Raw genomic sequence first — 19,635 nt, 5'->3', positions numbered from 1 at the left:
GTTTGACCCGTTAAAACGAGTCTTGTCGTTAAATGCATGCTTGGCAGAAGATGAGCTAGAACCATGAGGTGTTGAGTAGGTAGGATAAGATGGATGTGGAGAATAAGATTATGGAGGGTAAGATGGTGGAGGTGGATGTGTCAGATAAGAAGAAGGGGGAAAAGATGGGTAGGCAGAAGTGGGTTGTGAGTGTCTAATGAGTGCCGATTGAGGCAGAGGCACTGGAACATGAATGTTTCCATAAGGTGCCGGTGTAGGTGGAGGCACTGGGATACAGAAGCCTTGTTCAAAGTGAGGTTGGGGCACAATAGTATGAGCAGAAGGTCCACTAGGTAAAGCCATGGAGGCAAACTGTGGAGTCAACTGATCCATACTTGGGAGAGATTGGGGGGGATACCCAGGTTGCAGTGATCGCGAAAGTGTGTGTGAAGTAGGTAGAATACCACTCGACAGAGGTAAGGATGAGGTTTTAAAAGATGTGCCTATGTTTTTATAATCTCTCGGTGTGATGTGCGGTGCAACATAAGGTGTCTGAAATGGAAAAGTAAATGGTGTGAATGGAAGTGGAGAAGCAGCGGATGAATGTGGTGGGATGGGTGGGTTTTGAAAATGAGGTGTATGAGATGCAGATTCATTTTGTTTATTTTTATAATTTAATGATTGGAAATGAAAATGTGAAGATGATGATGCACGATACAATGAAGAAAAAGGAACACGAATCCATTCTAGTTTTGTGAAGTAAACGGAAAAGAAGGAAGGGTAGAAGAAGAGGTATCCGGTTTTTTTTTTGTAATCCCCACGACGTGTGTTAACATATAGGAATTGGTCCTCAAGAGGATCTTTTCTGTAGTCAACATATTGGACTTTTTCTTCCACATGATCTCTACCATAATATTGCAAAGCAGAAGAGGTAAAAGAAGGAGGAACAAAAGACAAATCTAAAGTATCTTGCACTGGAGTGGACGGAAGAGGATGAAAGAAAGGAACATACTCCGGGTTTTGTTCTCCAAGAGGGGGGATCGATCCCTGATGGAGGTCTCAACGGCCCTGCAACATCATCAGATTTACGTGCAACATCTGCAGAGAGAAATTCATGCATACTTCATTTAGAAGCTTTTCTTGAAGGGCAATCTTTTGATCGAGCTCCTCAATCTTCTTTCGTCTATAAGCTACGATCAATCTGTATTCTTCAGAGTTCATCTTGCCTAGCTTTTCTTCCATGTAATCAGAAGTGTCTTCTACCATGTCAGTACTTTGTGGAGCAAGCTGATCGGCCCACTCTCGCTCGATTCTCGGCATAGTTGGTTTTGGAGACTGATTCGGTGTTGTGTTCGAAGTCATTTGAATCTACTGTAGTTCTTGCTTCTTGTATAGAGCTTTCAGATCAAAGGCCTAGGTTTCTCAGAGAATACCAAGCTTTGATACCATGTAAAGAAAAGCCCTAACACAGAAACATAAACGGAAATCATATGACAAAGCACAGACTGATAAAAAAACACAGTTAGGGTTAGGGTAACTCAAAGACAATGAACACAATAAATAAATGAAGTGATACAACTACTGAATAATACGATGCTCATGCAGCAAACACACTATGCAGGGAATGTATACTGAACCTTGAACTCCTGTATCTCAAGGATTAGGGCAAGGGTAATGAGTTAGAGAGTGTGTCGTACTTTGAACGAATCCCGAATCGAAGCAAGGCAACCTTCGAATGTTGAACACTAGCAATCGTAGCAGTGAGAAGTTGGATTTGATGTAGACAGCAGTGAGGAGAGAGAAAGACTAAAAACGTAGGCAGTAGATGAGAGAAATACTAAAAACGCAGGCAAGATAGCTTGCAGGAGAGAGAAAAACTAAGAGTGTGGCCAGACATAGGGAACAGCTTGTAGGAGAGAGAAAGACTAAAAACGTAGGCAAGACAGCTTGCAAGAGAGGGAAAGACTAAAAACATAGGCAAGATAGCCTGTAGGAGAGGGAAAGACTAAAAACGCAGGCAGCAGGACTGTGATGACGTGGTAGACTGTATGGTAGTAGGTCTGCACAGGAACAACAGTCGCCTGGCTGGAATCAACTCGAAATGTGTGAAGAGGGTTGGAAATCAGACGCCAATTGATGGAGACAACAATGGACAGCTTCAGTTAAGATCTCCTCCGCGAACGAGGTGTGGGTAGCAAGCTGAAACACCTGAAATTTGCAAAAACGAGATTAGAGAAGAGTGAAGGGTTGGCTGCCTATTTATTGAAAATTAGGGTTCTAGATTATCTCCCACTTAACTCTCTCGATTCGCTCCCCATCTTAGGGTTTTGGCTAAAATAAGCCTAAAATAAGCATGTTTTGGGGTTGTTTAAGTGGCTAAGTGCATTTCTTAGCACAACAGTGTGATTGTAGATAGAGGATATTTTGCCCCTTTGGGAGGTTTTTGTTGCAAGTTTAGGTTTAGGCATGATGGATCATGATAGGTGGATGGAATCGTGTGGGTAGATAAAGGAAGTGGGGACACGAAGCAAGTGGAGGGGAAGGGGCAGGAAGCATATTAAAACCCTTTTTCTTTAGGGGGGTGGGCGCTTTACTGTACATTGAGGTATGATGGCCGGGGGATAGAGTTGTGAGGATAAATAAATGAAGTGGGGGATTGACATGAAGCATGCATAGGCTGCACTTGGCAGGCAAGCAGCTAGGCAGGGGCTCAATAGTGGGGTGAGGTTCACACCTTGGGCGGGGGCCAATAGTGGGGTGAGCTTTGTTTATGAAATTATTACTTTATGTATGTGTATAGTTGAATGGATTCCATAATAGTTTTTGTCAAAAGATGACGTACCAGCGAGACAGTGGGGTTGGCGGGAAGAACACGGAGTGAACTCGGCAAACATGGAGAAGAGAAGAGAAGAGAGAAGAAACTCTGATGAATGGAATGATGAAGATCTGAATCATGGAGTGAATGTGATACAAGGGAACAAGGGTGCCGTAGCACAAGGAAGATGATGAAGACAGCTACGAACCACGAACCGCAATGTCTTGTTGAAGGGGTGTGAGGATAGTGGAGAGGTTGGAGAGAAGATGTGACGGACTGAATGAATCAGTCGTGAGGAATGAATGAGTGGCCTATAAATAGGCACAGTTAGTCTAGGATGGCACCCCTTTTTGGGGCTGCAAACCCTAAACGCAAAACGCAGAAACACAAAAATGCAAATTGCGGGTGAAGGGTTTCTCAACACCCCCTCTTAGGCCCAAAAAGGGGAACAAGAGAAGAGTGAGGTGGAGATGCAATGCTACATATTGAAGAATGCTCATGCAACAGGTGCCACTTGGACAATGTCTCTCGTGGGGAAATTGTTCACTTGCCCAAGCGTCCTAGTACAAAGATGATGAAAACATGCAATGCAGAGGAGGAGGAAGATGTAGAGGATCCCTAAGATCCAAGATTTCCACCTGAAAGGGAACATGCAGTAAAGAACAGTAGACAGAGTGAACTGGAGAACCTGAAACTCAACCTCGGGAGAGAAGCCACTAGCTCCGTGTATCCATGCTGGAAGGAATATGAAGGTCTCATCACCAAGTCACTGCGGAACCTTCCTGGTTCCGATCTAGGTGGTATCTGAAGATCCTAGATATCAATAGAAGAGATGACTAGTCGAAGACAGCCACCCTAAGAAAGTAGAGGATGGGTGAAGAACTTCATGTGGAGTAGGTTCCCCCTCTGAGGTGGGAGGTGGAGGGGCCCCCGTTGAAGTCGAAGAAGAAGTAGATGCCCCCTTTGAGGGCAAAGAAATAACATCCCCCTTTGAATCCCCCTCTGAAGTAGATAGGGAATCCAAAAACTCATGGATCACGGACTCCGAAATTTTTGATGACGAAGGAAGTGCCGCTGGTCGTGTCGAAGAAGGTATTTGGGGTGCCGAAGAGCTCCCAAAGGTAGCCTCTCGAACCTAGGTAGTCGAGGGTGGGGAAGGGTGGGGCTCAGAATGAGCAAGAGGTGGGCAACAATCGTTGTCTCTTAGTGGAGCAAACTGGGTAGCCGAAGAAGAGGAAGGAGTCGAATAGCCACTGTCTCTCGAAGGAGGAGACTGATGAGGAGACGGTATCAAACAATCACTGTCTCTCGATGGAGCGAAGTGCAAATCCGTAGGTCGTGGAAGCCACTGTACTTGAAAATAAGTGGGAGAAGACTGCCGTTGACATTGCAACGATCTCCAGGAGGTCGTAGCGCCAATCGATCCTCCATGTGCTTGAAAGGACTTAGTGCGTATCGGATGTGTCTTATTGCCTTGAGCATAATACTTTGATAGCCGATGCAGAACGATCTCGGTGGCCCAAAAAGGAGAGGTGGCACGAGGAGTACCTGGTGGAAGATGCATATACTTCGGGGGGGTGGGGAGCAAAGGTTGAAGTTGGCAAGCATTGTTGGTGTGTTCAGTGATGCCACAATAGGAGCACCCAGTAGTTTGGTCATCTATTGGTAAATAAGCTATGGATACCAGTGTGCCTTGTTGAAGAAGGAAGAGGTCAGCCACCTTGAACCACAAACCGCAATGTCCACCTCAAGAGGTGTAAGAGCAGTGTGAAGCACGAACCGCAATGTTTGCCTCAAGAGGTGGGAGGGTAGTGGAAGGGCTGGAAGTGAGTTGCCAGTGGGAGGAGGATGCAGCCAGCAGTAAGAGGTTGCGACCAATAGAAAAACGCAGGTGAGGAGAGAGAGAGACTAAAAACGGAGGCAGGATAGCCTGTAGGAGAGAAAGACTAAAAATGCAAGCAATAGGAGAGAGAAAGACTAAAAACGTAGGCAACAGGTGAGAGAAAGACTAAAAACGTAGGCATGACAACCTGCAGGAGAGAGAAAGACTGAACGCAGGAAAAACCAGCAGCAGTAGCCAGCATGCTGAAGTCAGCTCTAAATAGTGTGTGGTAGGCTGGAAACTGTTGTAGACAGCAATGGCCAGCTTGGACCGCGGTGTCCTCCGCGTTCAGGGTGTGGGCAGCAAGCTGAAATACCTGAAATCTGCAAAAACGAGATTGTTTTTTTCGAATGGAGAGTGATCAACAACAGTCACTTTGCTGTAAATAGTTGCAAACTGCGGGTGGAAGGTTGAAAACAGGTGCCAGACTGTAGATGATAGCAAGGGACAGCTAAGATTGTGATGTTCTCCGCGAAAGGGGTGTGGGTAGCAAGCTGAAAACACCTGAAACCTGCAAAAACGAGATTTTGATGCAGCGGAAGAAGAAGAGAAGTGGATGCCGAACCCGCCACCGGTCTTTGCCTTCACTGGAGCGGAGGATCTTTGCTGTTGTTTGAGCAGATCCAGCTTTGATACCATGTCAAAAGATGACGTACCTGCGAGATAGTAGAGTTGACGAGGAGGAACACGGAGTGAACTCAGCAAACATGGAGAAGAGAAGAGAAGAGAGAAGAAATTGTGATGAATGGAATGATGAAGATCTGAATCATGGAGTGAATGTGATACAAGGGAAGAAGGGTGCCGTAGCGCAAGGAAGATGATGAAGACAGCCACGAACCACGAACCGCAATGTCCTGCTGAAGGGGTGTGAGGGTAGTGGAGAGGTTGGAGAGAAGAGGTGACGGACTGAATGAATCAGCCGTGAGGAATGAATGAGAGAGTGGCTTATAAATAGGCACGGTCAATCTAGGATGGCGCCCCTTTTTGGGGCTGCAAATCCTAAACTCAAAACACAAAAACACAAACTGCAGGTGAAGGGTTTCTCAATAGTTTTCTCTTGATGTTAGTAGAAACTCTAGATTGTCTGGTATAATCCATAGAAATGCTTCTACGAGTTTTTGAGAGAACATCACCCGTTGCTTTGACCTTCTCTAAACAAATAATGTCAAGCTAGTTGTACTTTGTAACATCAAGATTCCGATTCCTTATCTTCTCAGACCAACTCACCTTGTTGACTTAGTGATTCACTCTACTAGCTTAATCAATCACTATTGTCTTGTCAAAGCCATGCCGTGGGTTTCGCTTTGTTGGAGCTCGTCAGTGTTTTGCTTGCACTTCCCCCAATGACCATCAAGTTGGGTAGGTTGGTACCCATAAGAGTTGTCCAAGCCCCTTTTGATAGGCTAGGATCAAAGGATATGGAGTATATTAGTCTTCACCTCCCATCTTGCTCAACATGGATAAGGTCCTTAGTATGATGATGATATTGTGAGAGTGCGTAGCTGAAAAGAACAAAAACACAAAGTAAGAAAATATCAAGACAAAAAGAGCATAGTGGAATCGTAGGAATAAAACTGATAGAAAATTGAATGATACAAGGTTGCACTCAGTCAGCCACTACACGCATCATGGAGCATTAGTGAGGGTTTGAGATGGCAGTAGGAGGATGATGACAAAATGGTGAGGGTGGTTGGCGATGAACTGAGTGAATGACATAGTGGAGTCTCATCCGAGGAGGGCTGCAATAATTAGGAAGAGGTTGGAAAGATGTTCAACCAGCAACTGGCCGATGTGCATTTAATCTAGGTTGGAAAGATGTTCAACCAGCAACTGGCTGATGTGCATTTAATCTTGGTTGGACTGTTTGTCATTTGTTGTTGATTGATTTTCTCTTGCCCTTGGTTGCCTTAGAAGGTTCTCCAGAAGCTTCTCCAATGGTTGCAAATCAGACTAGTAGCATCTCCTTCCTCTCTCTTGCAGGTTGAATACACTAAAATGCTTCTCTCTAGCCTCTAAAGACGTTTTTTAGTCTTGCACGTGCATTTTTGACAAGTGGCAATCTCCCAAAATGGTTTTTCTAGCATCATCCATAATTTTCAAGAACCTCCTAAACTGTATTGCGCTTTTTGTCATGGAGAATTTGTGACATAAGAGCATAGTTCACATGTAGTGAACTATTTTGCTAGGCCTGTAAGTGAGCTGATCTAGGTGGACTTGTAGGAGAAGCAGAAAGTGAGAAACACTTGAATCTTGCATGAGCCGCTTGTACCAAAGAGAAATCCGATAGGCTCATCTTGGTGCGAGGGAGATTGAGTAGCCTCCAGTACTTGCAATGCGCTTGTTTGGATAAGAGATTCCCCCTCACTAAGGGAAGGTAAATCTTTCTTATCTAAAGGAAGCTTCCCCTTTGATGGTTGAGCATCCTTAGAAGTCTCCAAAGGGGAGGCTGAAGGGGTGGAAGGTACTCAGCGAAGAAGTAGTTGCATCCGTCAAAGGTGGTAGGAAAGCCGGTGTAGAGAGTGGAGGAGGAGGGGGAGGAGCCGAAGATGAAGAAGGGGTGGTAAGAGATAATCGAAAAGGAAGGAGAGTGTAAACGCCCCGAACAACGTAGTATGCTTAACAATTATGATATTCGCTTGTTTTCGAGATTTAATATAAAAGAGAATGAACACTTAAAGTTGAAAATGAAAATTACTCACAAAATTACAGCCATGAAAATGTAAAAGTAATGGATACAAGATTGAGGGTTGAAGATGGGCAAACCCCCCCAACCCGCGAAGGAATGCATTTTTGCTCAACCCAAGTCCCTTAGGGAAGAGCTCAGTTACTATCAACCTGAGAGTGAGGAGAAGTAATTTTCACTCTCACAAGATCATGCAAAGATGTACAAACACACACGAATTATCTATTATGCAATGAGAAAACTAATTTTTGTACAGTATGAGAGAAGAAAGAGGGGAAATCAGCCTTTTCTCAGTGTTGATCAGCAGTACATAGATAGGGCTTGCTTCTTGTTGCTAAAATGGAAGAAAGAGCTCGAGAAGGAGGTGCTGTAATGAATTTATAGGCTTGCTGTCCTGTAAAACAGCAATGATAGAAGAGGGAATATGGAGGAATTAGATAATGGAGAAGTGGGAGATGATGATGGGGATGGATGGGGCCAGTTTTTGGCTATCTGTGGATGCTATACATGAGTTTACAGCAAAGAAAAATGATGCTGAATGAAGAAAAACGAGCTCTTATTTATAGGAGAGGGAAGAGCTAGTACAAAAGGGAAAAGTGGAGTAGCACAAGACAAGTGTCCAGCCACATGCCATGAGATGTGACAAGTGGTGGGACACTTGGAAACTTGTGTGACAAGTGTCTTGACACTTGTCTCTTCTCTATGGCCTTTCTTTTTGGGCTGAATACTGTCAAGAATAGAAACAACCAAATTTAGTAAGCATAGTCAGAGTACAAAATTTACTATTTTTAGAATGATATACCTATTTTTTAGGACTAGCATTTTTAGGCTAATTCGAGGCTCCTAAAATTTAGGGACCTCCTAAAATTTAGGGACCCTCCCAATATGGGTGTCACATGAAAGCTTTTTCCGTGTACATCGCAAAAATGGTATCAGAATCTTCATGTGACTTTCCTATGCAAAGAAATGTGCATTTCAAGCTTTCAGCCCACACATGAACATTGTATAAGCATTTCATGATCATGTCATCTTGTTGCTTGTAATTGTCTGTTCTGGCGGATCTAGCCCACACTTCAAGGCATCAATCCTTTCTGTGTGCGAGTCTAACCTTGATATGCGTGAGTTCTGGTCATAGGCGCCCAATCGGGCCATATAGGTGGAAGTGTGAACTATCTTTTCTCTAACCCACCGCGTGGGTCCACCATAACCTGTGATCACTCATTAGTGGCCAGCTCCAATGCACTTTTCTTTATATCTAATTAGTGCAAAGGAAACAAATTTAATAAATTATTATATAGACAAATTAATGAGAAAGGATACAAATTCTGTTTCTATAGAGTTGTGACAGCCCTCTGGCTTTTATTCAGCTGTCCTCAGCTGAAAAGCTTCTTGATATGGCTGAAGAATGTATGGGTAATCCTTCATGAATTTTTCATCTATCCATTGTGCATCTGTTATGGGTAGATTCTTGAATTTTAGTAAGAATTTTCGTGTCACAAGGCCACTTCTCGTGGTTCGATCCTTGTGAAATAAAATTTGTTCAGATTTCAAGAGTTGCTCTGTTTCTTCAACTTTTGGGGAATCTTTAGTAATGGGTTCCTTTGGTTCTGGTCCTATGTAAGGTTTTAGCAAACTTACATGAAAAGCGTTGTGTATTTTCCAATGAGTAGGAAGCTCAAGTCGATAAGAAACTTCATTTATTTTCTCAATCACTTTGAAGGGTCCAAAGTATCTACTGGAGAGCTTTGGGAAAGATGAATTTTGATCGGAACCTTGTTTGAGCCTGCTTCTATCAAACTTTAGCAAGACATATTGACCTTTTTCAAAAGCCAAAGGTCTTCTTCGTTTATCTGCTTGCATATTTTGTTGCTCTTGGGCAACTTTGATAGTGGCTCGAACTTGATCCATTGCTGTTTTTAAATCTGAAACAAACTCATCAGCAACAAAAATATTATCTTTAGTGCGAATAATTGGAGGAGGAATCACTTTACCCTGTACTATTTCATTTGGAGCTTTCCCTGTGGATGAGTGCACTGTATTGTTGTAAGCAAACTCCGATAATGGAAGATATTTCTCCCATTGTGACTTATGTTCACTAACATAAGCTTTCAACATATCCAAAAGAGTTAGATTCATCACCTCTGTTTGGTCGTCAATTTGAGGATGAAAAGCTGAGGAGAACTTTAAAGTGGTTCCCAGATTCTCAAATAAAGCACACCAAAAGTTACTTGTGAATTTGGAGTCTCTATCTGAAATGATCTCAGAAGGCATACCATGTAATTTGAAGATATGTTGAATGAAAAGTCTTGCAGTTTGTGCAGATTTCAATGTTTTATGATATGGAATAAAATGTGATTGCTTGCTGAATCGATCAATTATGATCCAAATCATATCATGACCTTGAGGTGTTTTTGGAATACCTGAGATGAAATCCATTGTGATAGATTCCCATGGATCTTTGGGCACTGGAAGAGGTTGCAACAATCCTGGAGTCTTCTGCCTATCATACTTGGATTTTTGGCATACTAGACAAGCCTCAATGAAGTTACGTGTATCTCTTCGTAATGTTGGCCAATAAAAGTAGCGCTCAATTGCACTTAGAGTGGTTGACCTCCCTCTATGCCCTGCATAAGGGGATTCATGACTTTCTTTAAGCACCTTTTGTCGAACAGGAAGAATGACACAAAGGCGATTGTTCATGAGAAGGTAACCGTCTTTAATGGAATAATCTAGATGAGAACCTCCTTGCTATAAATTTGACCAAATTGCTGCAAAATCAGTATCTTCATCATAAGTATTCTTCATCTTTGAAAATCTTCATGATGAGCCACTGTAATGGTTGCAATGCGAGGCAGTCTAGAAAGTGCATTAGCAACTACATTTTGTTTCCCTGAAGTGTACATAATTTGAAAATGAAACATAGATAAGAAGTTTTCCCATCTTGCATGTTTCTCCTGCAAATGCTTTTGAGTCTTGAAATACTTCAAGCTCTGATGATCAGTTTTAATAAGGAATTCATTGCCTAAAAGATAATGTATCCATATCTTCGAAGCATGAACCACTGCTAAGAGCTCCTTTTCATAAATGTCATACTTTTTCTCCACATCATTTAGACGGCGGCTTTCAAAGGCTATGGCATGGCCTTCTTGATTTAGCACTGCACCAATACAATCACCGCAAGCATCTGCTTCCATCACAAATGGTTTTACCAAATCTGGAATGATAAGAACAGGTCCAAAAATAAGAGTTATTTTCAGCCTTGTGAAGGTTGCTTTCTTTTTTTCCTTCCATTGGAAAGAGGTCTTTTTCTTTGTAAGGTCGTGAAGTGGAGAAGCCATATGTGCAAAATGCTTGGTGAAGTGGTGGTAATAAGAGCATAAGCCAAGAAATGATCGCACCTCATGTACATCATGAAGATGAGGCCATTCTTGGATTATCTTGATCTTTTTAGGATCCATCTAAATCCCTTCAAAAGAGATGACATGCCCAAGGTGATTTATTTTATGCATGAAAAATTCACTCTTTTTACCATTTACCAAGAGTTGAATTTGTTGAAGTAATTGTAGAACAATCTCTAAGTGCTGATGATGCTCCTCTTCATTTTTGCTAAAGACAAGAATATCATCAAAGAAAGTATCGACATATTGTTGATGCTCTCTAAAGATACGCTCCATCATTCGATTAAAGGTGGTTGGTGCATTGGTTAATCCGAAAGGAACCACCAAGAATCTTCACTGTGTCACCTTCATCGGCATTTAAAGCTTGGCGAACTTATTCCGGAGTGTCTATCTCTTCATTCTTTAATCCAAGCTCTTTAGCTAATTGCAAGGAAATGACATTTTCATTCGCCCCAAGATCTATCAAGAATAGTGCTTGCTTACCTTGCAACTATCCCCAAGCTTTTAATAATTTGCGCATCTCTGGAGTGTGAGTTGTGTTTGCAACTACATCACTGATAGCATTGATTTTCACTGGCGACTTAGGCTTGTTGTCAGAAACCTTGTTTTGTCCTTTGTTTGGACATTGCTTCGCTATGTGGTCTGTTTGTCCACATTTAAAGCACTTTCCTTCTTTCATGAAGCATTGCTTTTCTTCTTCGAAAAGTTGTTTTGCTTGTGGGTATAGATTGGAGCAAAATTGAGGAGCATTAGGAGGTGCATAGGGCTTCATCTTCTTTTGATTTGATGGCTGGAGACGAGGGTGAAGAATGTCGACGCCTACGATGATGAGGTCTTCCACGAGAAGGGTGTGACTCTTCGTCACTAGAAGAGGGTCCATCAGAGTAGGCGCCAGATGACTTTGAAGAAGAGGATGAGCTTCGACGCGATCTTTTTCTTTGTCTTGAAGTAGAATGGGAGTGCCTCTTAGAAGTAGTTGGACTTCTTGATCGGCTCCTTTCATTGGTATGGCTTTGTCTCCTTGAAGCAGATGGGCTTCTTTCCTTGAATTCTTTGGGATTCTCAACTTTTTCTAGTTTGAGAAGTTGCTCACGAATTTGTTGATTCTCCTCTCTAAGACTTTGAATGGCTTGAAGGATAGCACTCGAGTGATCCATTGAGACTCTAAGAAAAATATGCTCAAGTACTCAATGCAAGGGCTGAAAACAAACAGACTTATAATTGTAAGCACTACCAGTGTTGGGGTGAGGACCGAGCCAAAGCTTTGATACCATTGTAAACGCCCTGAACAACGTAGTATGCTTAACAATTATGATATTTGCTTGTTTTCGAGATTTAATATAAAAGAGAATGAACACTTAAAGCTGAAAATGAAAATTACTCACAAAATTACAACCATGAAAATGTAAAACTAATGGAGACAAGATTGAGGGTTAAAGATGGACAACCCCCCCTAACCCGCGAAGGAATGTATTTTTGCTCAACCCAAGTCCCTTAGGGAAGAGTTCAGTTACAATCAACCTGAGAGTGAGGAGAAGTAATTTTCACTCTCACAAGATCATGCAAAGATGTAAAAACACATGCATTATCTATTATGCAATGATAAGAACTGGTTTCTTTACAGTATGAGAGAAGAAAGAGGGGAAATCAGCCTTTCCTCATGGTTGATCAGCAGTACATGGATAGGGCTTGCTTCTTGTTGCTAAAATGGAAGAAAGAGCTCGAGAAGGAGGTGCTGTAATGAATTTATAGGCTTGTTGTCCTGTAAAACAGCAGTGATAGAAGAGGGAATATGGAGGAATTTGATAATGGAGAAGTGGGAGATGATGATGGGAAAAACGAGCTCTTATTTATAGGAGAGGGAAGAGCTAGTACAAAAGGGGAAAGTGAAGTAGCACAAGACAAGTGTCCAGTCACATGCCATGAGATGTGACAAGTGGTGGAACACTTGGAAACTTGTGTGATAAGTGTCTTGACACTTGTCTCTTCTCTATGGTCTTTCTTTTTGGGCTGAATATTGTCAAGAATAGAAACAACCAAATTTAATAAGCACAGTCAGAGTACAGAATTTACTATTTTTAGAATGACATACCTATTTTTTAGGACTAGCATTTTTAGGCTAATTCGAGGCTCCTAAAATTTAGGGACCCTCCCAATATGGGTGTCATATGAAAGCTTTTTCCGTGTACATCGCAAAAACGGTATCAGAATCTTCATGTGACTTTCCTATGGAAAGAAATGTGCATTTCAAGCTTTCAGCCCACACATCCACATTGTATAAGCATTTCATGATCATGTCATCTTGTTGATTGTAACTGTCTGTTCTGGCGGATCTAGCCCACTCTTAAAGGCATCAATCCTTTCTGTGTGCGAGTCTAACCTTGATATGCGTGAGTTTTGGTCACAGATGCCCAATCGGGCCATATAGGTGGAAGTGTGAACTATCTTTTCTCTAACCCACCGCGTGGGTCCACCATAGCCTATGACCACTCATCAGTGGCCAGCTCCAATGCACTTTTCTTTATATCTAATTAGTGCAAAGGAAACAAATTTAATAAATCATTATATAGACAAATTAATGAAAAAGGATACAAATTCTGTTTCTATAGAGTTGTGACAGAGAGGAACTGAGGGTAGGGAAGAGTCAATTGATAACAAAGAATCACTTGTAATAGAACCATTAATAGGATCTCCCGAGGCCACAACCTCATCAAAGATCACATCCTTGCTCATCTCAATCTTTCATATCATTGGTTTGTAGAGTTGATAGTCCTTTGTGGTAGTGTTGTAGTCCAGGAAAATGAGCTTTCGAGACTTTGAGTCAAGCTTCGTCTTTCTCTTCTTTTAAAGATAGAAAAGTGAGACATGAAAGGCTTCTTACCAAATAATGCCTCGTAGGGAGTCACATTCTATAGTGTAGTACTCGGGGAGCAGTTGCGGATGTGAACTGCAGTAGTTACCACCTCACCCCAAAGGGAATGAGGAAGACCCCAATGCTCCATCTCTAGCATGGTCCGATTTGTACGCTCCATCACATCATTCTTTGACGGTGTGGGAATACCGACAGGTTTACAAAGGTTGCTATGTGCCAACTCAAGTGGGTTAGAAGCCCTTTGAGTGGAAACTTGAGGATGTGGTTGTCAATGCTGCTTTCTCCTCAAAACAACTAGGATATAAAGTGTGAATAGGAGGGAAATCTAGAAGTCTCTCCACTATCTTTTGAGAAGCTCATCGAATAGCATTAATGTCCAGATGACCATAATGAGCATGCCAAAGCAGGCCAAGCTTGTGGGAAGATTGCGCGGCTAAGGTTGTGAGTGTGTAAAGCCCATCCTTTTGTGAACCAGTTCAAAGAATGAAACTTATAGAAGCATCCTTCTATGTGAAGACAACGTGAGTACCGAGCCATGTAAGACCACGAACAGATAATTGGTTAAAATCCAAATCTAGTATATAGAGAACTTTGAATGAAGAAGATTGCTTGTCTGGCAATAAAGGAATAGTCCCCACTTTTTGAATGGGAACAATAGAGCTGTCACCAATGGTGAGTGTGCCTCCTTTGGCACTCATTTTTGAAGCCAATCCTATTTATTAGGGTCATGTGAGCAGAGACTCCACTATCCACGAGCCAGGGCTTCTCCTGTGCGGAAGAAGCAAGAGGTGTATTCTCCTCGGCAAAGACATCCACAAAGACAGACAATGTCGTAGCTAGAGTGACCTTCGAATCCTTCGAATCCTTCTTCTTTGGCTTCAAATGGGGATATACTTTTGCGAACACTTCTCCTTGGTATGAGTGCCTTTTCTACGGTGTGGGCACTTGGGCTTTTTCTCTTTCTTCTTATCCTTTTTGTTCTCTTGCTTTTTTTTCTTGGCCTTCTTTTTTTTCTTTCCTCCACCTGTACTTGCAGTAAATGCCTCGGTGGAACGAGAACCATTGGTCCCAACCTCTTGGGTCACTCGTCATGCTCAAAGACAAGCATCGAAAGCTACTCCCATAAGAGTGTCTCGTGGATCCTCGATGTGATAAGGCTGGTGTAGAAGACATTAGACTGAGGAGATGGTAGCTGAGTCAAAATGATCATAGCCATATCTTTAGAGTATATTATCCAACCAAGAGAGGTAAGCTCACCCCTCATGTCCTCCATCTTAGTGATGTGCTCCTTCATGGAGGAGTCATCAATATTGAGCATCCGCAACTTCTTTTCAAGGAAAATCTTGTGGTTAAATGTCTTGTGCTGATACAAAGACTTAAGCTTCTTTCACACTTTTACTGTGGTCTTCAACCTAGCGAACATGCACAAGGACAGAATCTTGCAAACTCATAAAGAGAGAGGATTTGACTTGAGAGTTAAGCCGATTCCACAAGGTTGTACAGTCCATAGGAGTTCCGTTTGTGGGATCCTTCTTAGGAGGACGGGGTATAGAATCAGAAACAAGCTCCCAAAGATCGAAGGTGTGGAGTATGCACTCCACCTTACATGACCACATGGAACAGTTTGAACCATCTAGTTTGTCTTCTTTGGGCAAGGAAGGTAAGACATACACTTGTACTCAGGGTATCAAGGATAGTATCGTTACTTCGGATGGAGCCTTCTGTGAGAGATGAATAGAAGGGGGATGTGTGCGAATGGGAGACTTCTCCTACTGATGATAATCGTGTCTCTTAGAGGAGTGTCTAGAAAGAAGCTCCTCCTTTGAGTTATCAAAGCTCATGAACTGGTAAGACATCTTTGATCTTGCAATCACCTAGAAACCTTCGTTTTGATGAAAACAACACGGAAGACAAGAAGCAGTTAGCTATAATGACTATTGATGTGCCACTTGCACAGAGAATGTTGTCACTTGCCATCTGAAGAATGTCACCTTTACCAAGGAATTGTTGCTATCACCCAAAAATTTGTGTTTTCAGCAAAACATTGAGAGAGAGGGGCCACCTAATGCCTAGAAGTAGTTGCCTACACTTATATGTTGCCACATGTCATCTAGATGATATCACAATGTACCAGATGGGGTTGCTTGGCTGCCAAATGGGGTTGATTGGGCACAAAACCTCTTAAAAAGGCTGCGTTGGTAGCAAACACAACTGAAAAAACCTGCGTTTGGATGATTGGGCTGCTCCTCGGTGAAAGATCACATGCTCCTTCGCAAGAAATCTCCAAATTGTGTCCTCACTTAGGCTTTGATACCATGTGAGTGTGCAACGGAAGAGAAACACACACACACACACACACACACACACACAGAGTAGAAGGTGAAGGAAGAATACTGCATGGACTAAAGAAGAATGTTGATACAAAGGGGAATGGACTGATCAGTCCTTGCACGCAGCCCACAACATCAGTGAAGGCACCGGATCAGGTTGATGATGATGGCAGCACTAAGCACGGAGTGTTGGAGTGTGCTCTTGCATATGACAGAATGAAGATTGGAGAGAGAGAGAGTGTTTGCCAAGTGGGGGAGGCAGGCTATAAATAGCCAACAAAGCCAAAAGTTGGTTGACCCGCACCTGTTGGTGCAATTAATGCTGGCCAACCAGCATTTAATGCTGATCTCACTAGAAAAAAATGTCAAAAAAATACCAGGAGGCCACAGAAAAATCCCTGATGGTAGGGGCAATGTCCGGTGGGTAGAGCAGATTGGGAAAAGCAGAAACTGACCTAGGAATGCACACAAGAAGCCAACAACTGAAGGAAATGCACCTAAAATTGCAGAGCTCGTATGTCTCCGTTATACTCTGACAGGAGCTCACAACCAGGAGATGACAGACTGACATGACTAACACAGCAGGCTAACAAAATGTTACCTGAGCCCTGCCACATGGCCATGCTGGCTGCTTGGAACAAGAGAAATCAGGCTCCTTGGTTATGTACTTTGGAAGGAACTCCACCTAAAGTGTCCCAGAGAGATCCACTGATGGATAAAGACTAGAGAGCTCCTAATGTCCTTGCTTGACTCAGTCTGAGGGTCACAGGCAGGAGATGACAATAGGAAACATGATGGCTAACAAATACATGGCTCTTCTCTTCTATGTAGACAATGTCCAACCAGGTTTTAAGATTTTATGGTTTTTGTCTCCACCTTGACAACACAGCTTCAGATGCAAAAGGCATTCTTATTATTGCAGCTGCCTTTTGGATTGCGGGCTTTTTGGCTGTGGTGTCCCAAGATGTCTGGGAGTGTGGACAAAGCCTCTGCATTTTGAAGGTAGTCTAATTATACAAACAGGAGAATTTTTACCTATTTTGGAGTTGCTTAGCAAAAAGTTCCATCTATTATACTAGGCCTTAGAAAATAACATAAATTCTGTTAGAAAAGAGTTCATCTCCTTATGAATCTGCAGTTGATGCTGTTGTGCTTTATGAAATCAGTGAAGTATGCTCTAATTAGCCTTATTAAGGTTCTATAAGTTTTGGGCGTACCTAGGTTGGAGATGCTGGAGGAAGTGCAGATATGACAAACACAATGCTTCAGAAATTTTGGGATTCAGCTTTTGCCTTGGAACCTCCTGAAGATGATGATACTCACAGGTGAGAGGCTGCCCTGCATATAGTTGCAAGCTTGCCCAACTCTGGCAGACACAGTGTGCACTCTACTAGAGCTTTATTTTGTGAGCTGGCACGTATTTTTAACAGCAGGAGATGAGTCTCACTTGGGCAAGGTTCTTTTCAGCGACATTTCTGTCACGAAGTCGTCAGCTGATAATTGTGGATCAGATCATACAAAATCTTCATTATCAAGCTCATTTGCTTTTAAGCTGGAGGACTCACAAGGTCGAGTTCATCGTTTCCATTGTGGTAAAGTATCGAGTCTTCATGTTTTAAACATACCATGGTCATTGTCTTAAGATTGCCCATTTTGTATTTAGTTTGCTAGTTCGAATGGGCAGGAACAGAAAGTTTAGCTGAACTCAAATCTGCAGTTCTACAACGAGTGGGTGTAGATGGGAGATACCTTCATCAAATCACGGTGCTCTTTCAGCTCTTGTTCCTTCAACATTCCACTGCAACCAAGTTTACTGTTTAGGATAACTGATCTCATTCTGTAAAAAAGAGTCATTGTTTAGCACTAAAGCATCTTGGTATCTTGAATTTTTCTCTGCCAGTATGAAGACGAAGAAGGGGATTGTGTAGTCCTAGCAACGGATAATGACCTAGCTGCTGCTGTTAGTCATGCAAAAATGTTAGAATGGAAGGTTGGTATTACTAGCCCCTGCAGGGATCGATACACTAGTTACAGTATCTTTTATGAAGTCAGCAAGGCTTTAGTCTCATGTAATTTTGTCCTTCTCTGCAGGGCTTGCGGTTGCATTTAGAGTATGGTCAGTCACATGCACGTTCCAAAGACAGAAATTGGCCATCGCAAACAAAACTTGCTAAGTCCAAAGCTGCTGACCTTGAGATGGGCATACCCCAACATGGTTGGGGTGCTGCTTATACGACTGCTGCTGCCACAGGGGCTGCAATTATGCTTGGTATCAGCTTGGTCATGTTTTTAAAACGGTCAAATGCATAGATTGCCATCAAGGCTCTTTTGAGCACAAAGTTTTGTACCCTGGCTAGCAATTTTTTTGATTAGTTTCGCACCCTGTGAAAAAGGGTGATTTAATCAACGGATGATCCTGACAAGTGGTGGATCATGCCCTCTATTTTCTTGCGGATGAATCCAAATTAGGGGAGTCAACTGTTTCCTTTGTCAAAAACTGTTTGAAACAATTTTCCAAAAATTGAACATACATTATGATCACTTGATGCCTTATAAGCAGCCCTTTTCCTTTAGAGTTTGTAGGCATTTTTCCAGTTTTTGGTGGTGGGGCACAAAAGGAATTATCTGTTGGCCTTAACAGGGCCTTTACAATTGTCAAGGTGAGTCTACCAAACTAAAGGTTTATTAACTTACCCTCTGCAGATTCTCACCTTAAGCAACGTTCATATTTTTGAACTTGTGAAGTTTGCTGAAATGTAATAACTTTTGACAGAGTCAACTCCGTAAAGGCTCTTGACATGCGGTTGATTTGTGATTCTACATAAGCCCTGTAGTTTTACTTGAATCGTTCCCTTTGACTACCATCAAGGCTCGACATGTGGCTATTTTAGTGGTCTATGGTTCTCCTTCCTTCAAATTGGACTTTTGAGTGTATTGGCTCTGTGATCAAGTTTTAAACTCTAAACCTCACAAGAAGTTTTTGCCCTTCATGAACTTGCATCAAGTTGATTTGAGAAGTGCAGATTGACGTGGGCAGATTAAGGGACTCAATAGATGAAGCTGTGATTCTATTCTTTTGAGTAGATCAGCATGAATGTCTTGAACATTCTGTATGCTACTGTTATTCGGCAAGATCATTCCTCTTTGATCTTCTCAAAGTTTATCAAGACTCCACTTCAAGAAAACCAATTTCAGTCTAGCTAGATTATGTGGCACTAAAGCTTTAAAGATTACAACGCCAAGTTTAGTAGGATACTCTCTTGGGCAAGTTTTTGATGATGCTATCTATGTTTAGATAGGCGGGGGAGTTCATTGATGCTGGAGCTTCCTAATCTTTAGTGCACACATGACATTTTGGTTTAGAGTGCTTTGGCTAGTTCTATTATAAGTTTTAATGGTAGAATTCTGAACTTTTATGATTACTTGTATGTATTTGATTGAAGCATTAAGGCATAACTTGCCACTGTGCATGGTTAATACAGGGGGCATCTTTGCTTGTGGTGTTATGAAGATCAAGACTATTGGTCAACACTGCAGGAGTGTTCTTGGCATTAAGGATATATGTTTTTGAGCTTGATGTGTGCCTTCTTGAAGCTAGATGAATTTTGGCAAAGAAATTTGAGATCCCAAGAAAAGGAGGAGATCCTTAGTAGTTTGGCCAGTCTATGTGCTTGGA

General features: G+C 42.2%; 1 protein-coding gene across 5 annotated transcripts in view; it reads left to right on the top strand.

Annotated features, from left to right (window-relative positions):
* Positions 1–19,109, top strand: part of LOC148017088 (CBS domain-containing protein CBSCBSPB3-like) — a 40,863-nt gene extending 21,754 nt beyond the window's left edge. For 2 of the 5 annotated variants that reach the window (XM_087663461.1, XM_087663462.1), the window contains exons 11-15: positions 17,181–17,284; positions 17,427–17,551; positions 17,644–17,723; positions 17,860–17,949; positions 18,051–19,103. In XM_087663461.1, the coding sequence (XP_087519587.1) occupies positions 17,181–17,284; positions 17,427–17,551; positions 17,644–17,723; positions 17,860–17,949; positions 18,051–18,269 (618 nt within the window). In that variant the 3' untranslated portion in view covers positions 18,270–19,103. Of the gene's footprint in view, positions 1–17,180; positions 17,285–17,426; positions 17,552–17,643; positions 17,724–17,859; positions 17,950–18,050 lie in introns of all 5 variants that reach the window. The other 3 variants (XM_087663463.1, XM_087663464.1, XM_087663460.1) reach the window with 3 other exon arrangements.
* The last annotated feature ends 526 nt before the right edge of the window (positions 19,110–19,635 follow it).

This window comes from Lygodium microphyllum, chromosome 22 (genome assembly GCF_053477565.2).
Source record: "Lygodium microphyllum isolate KBCC chromosome 22, Lygodium_microphyllum_v1.1.10, whole genome shotgun sequence".
Lineage (NCBI taxonomy): Eukaryota > Viridiplantae > Streptophyta > Polypodiopsida > Schizaeales > Lygodiaceae > Lygodium > Lygodium microphyllum.
The sequence above is the reverse complement of the archived record's forward strand: the minus strand, read 5'-3'. Positions and strand labels throughout refer to the sequence as shown.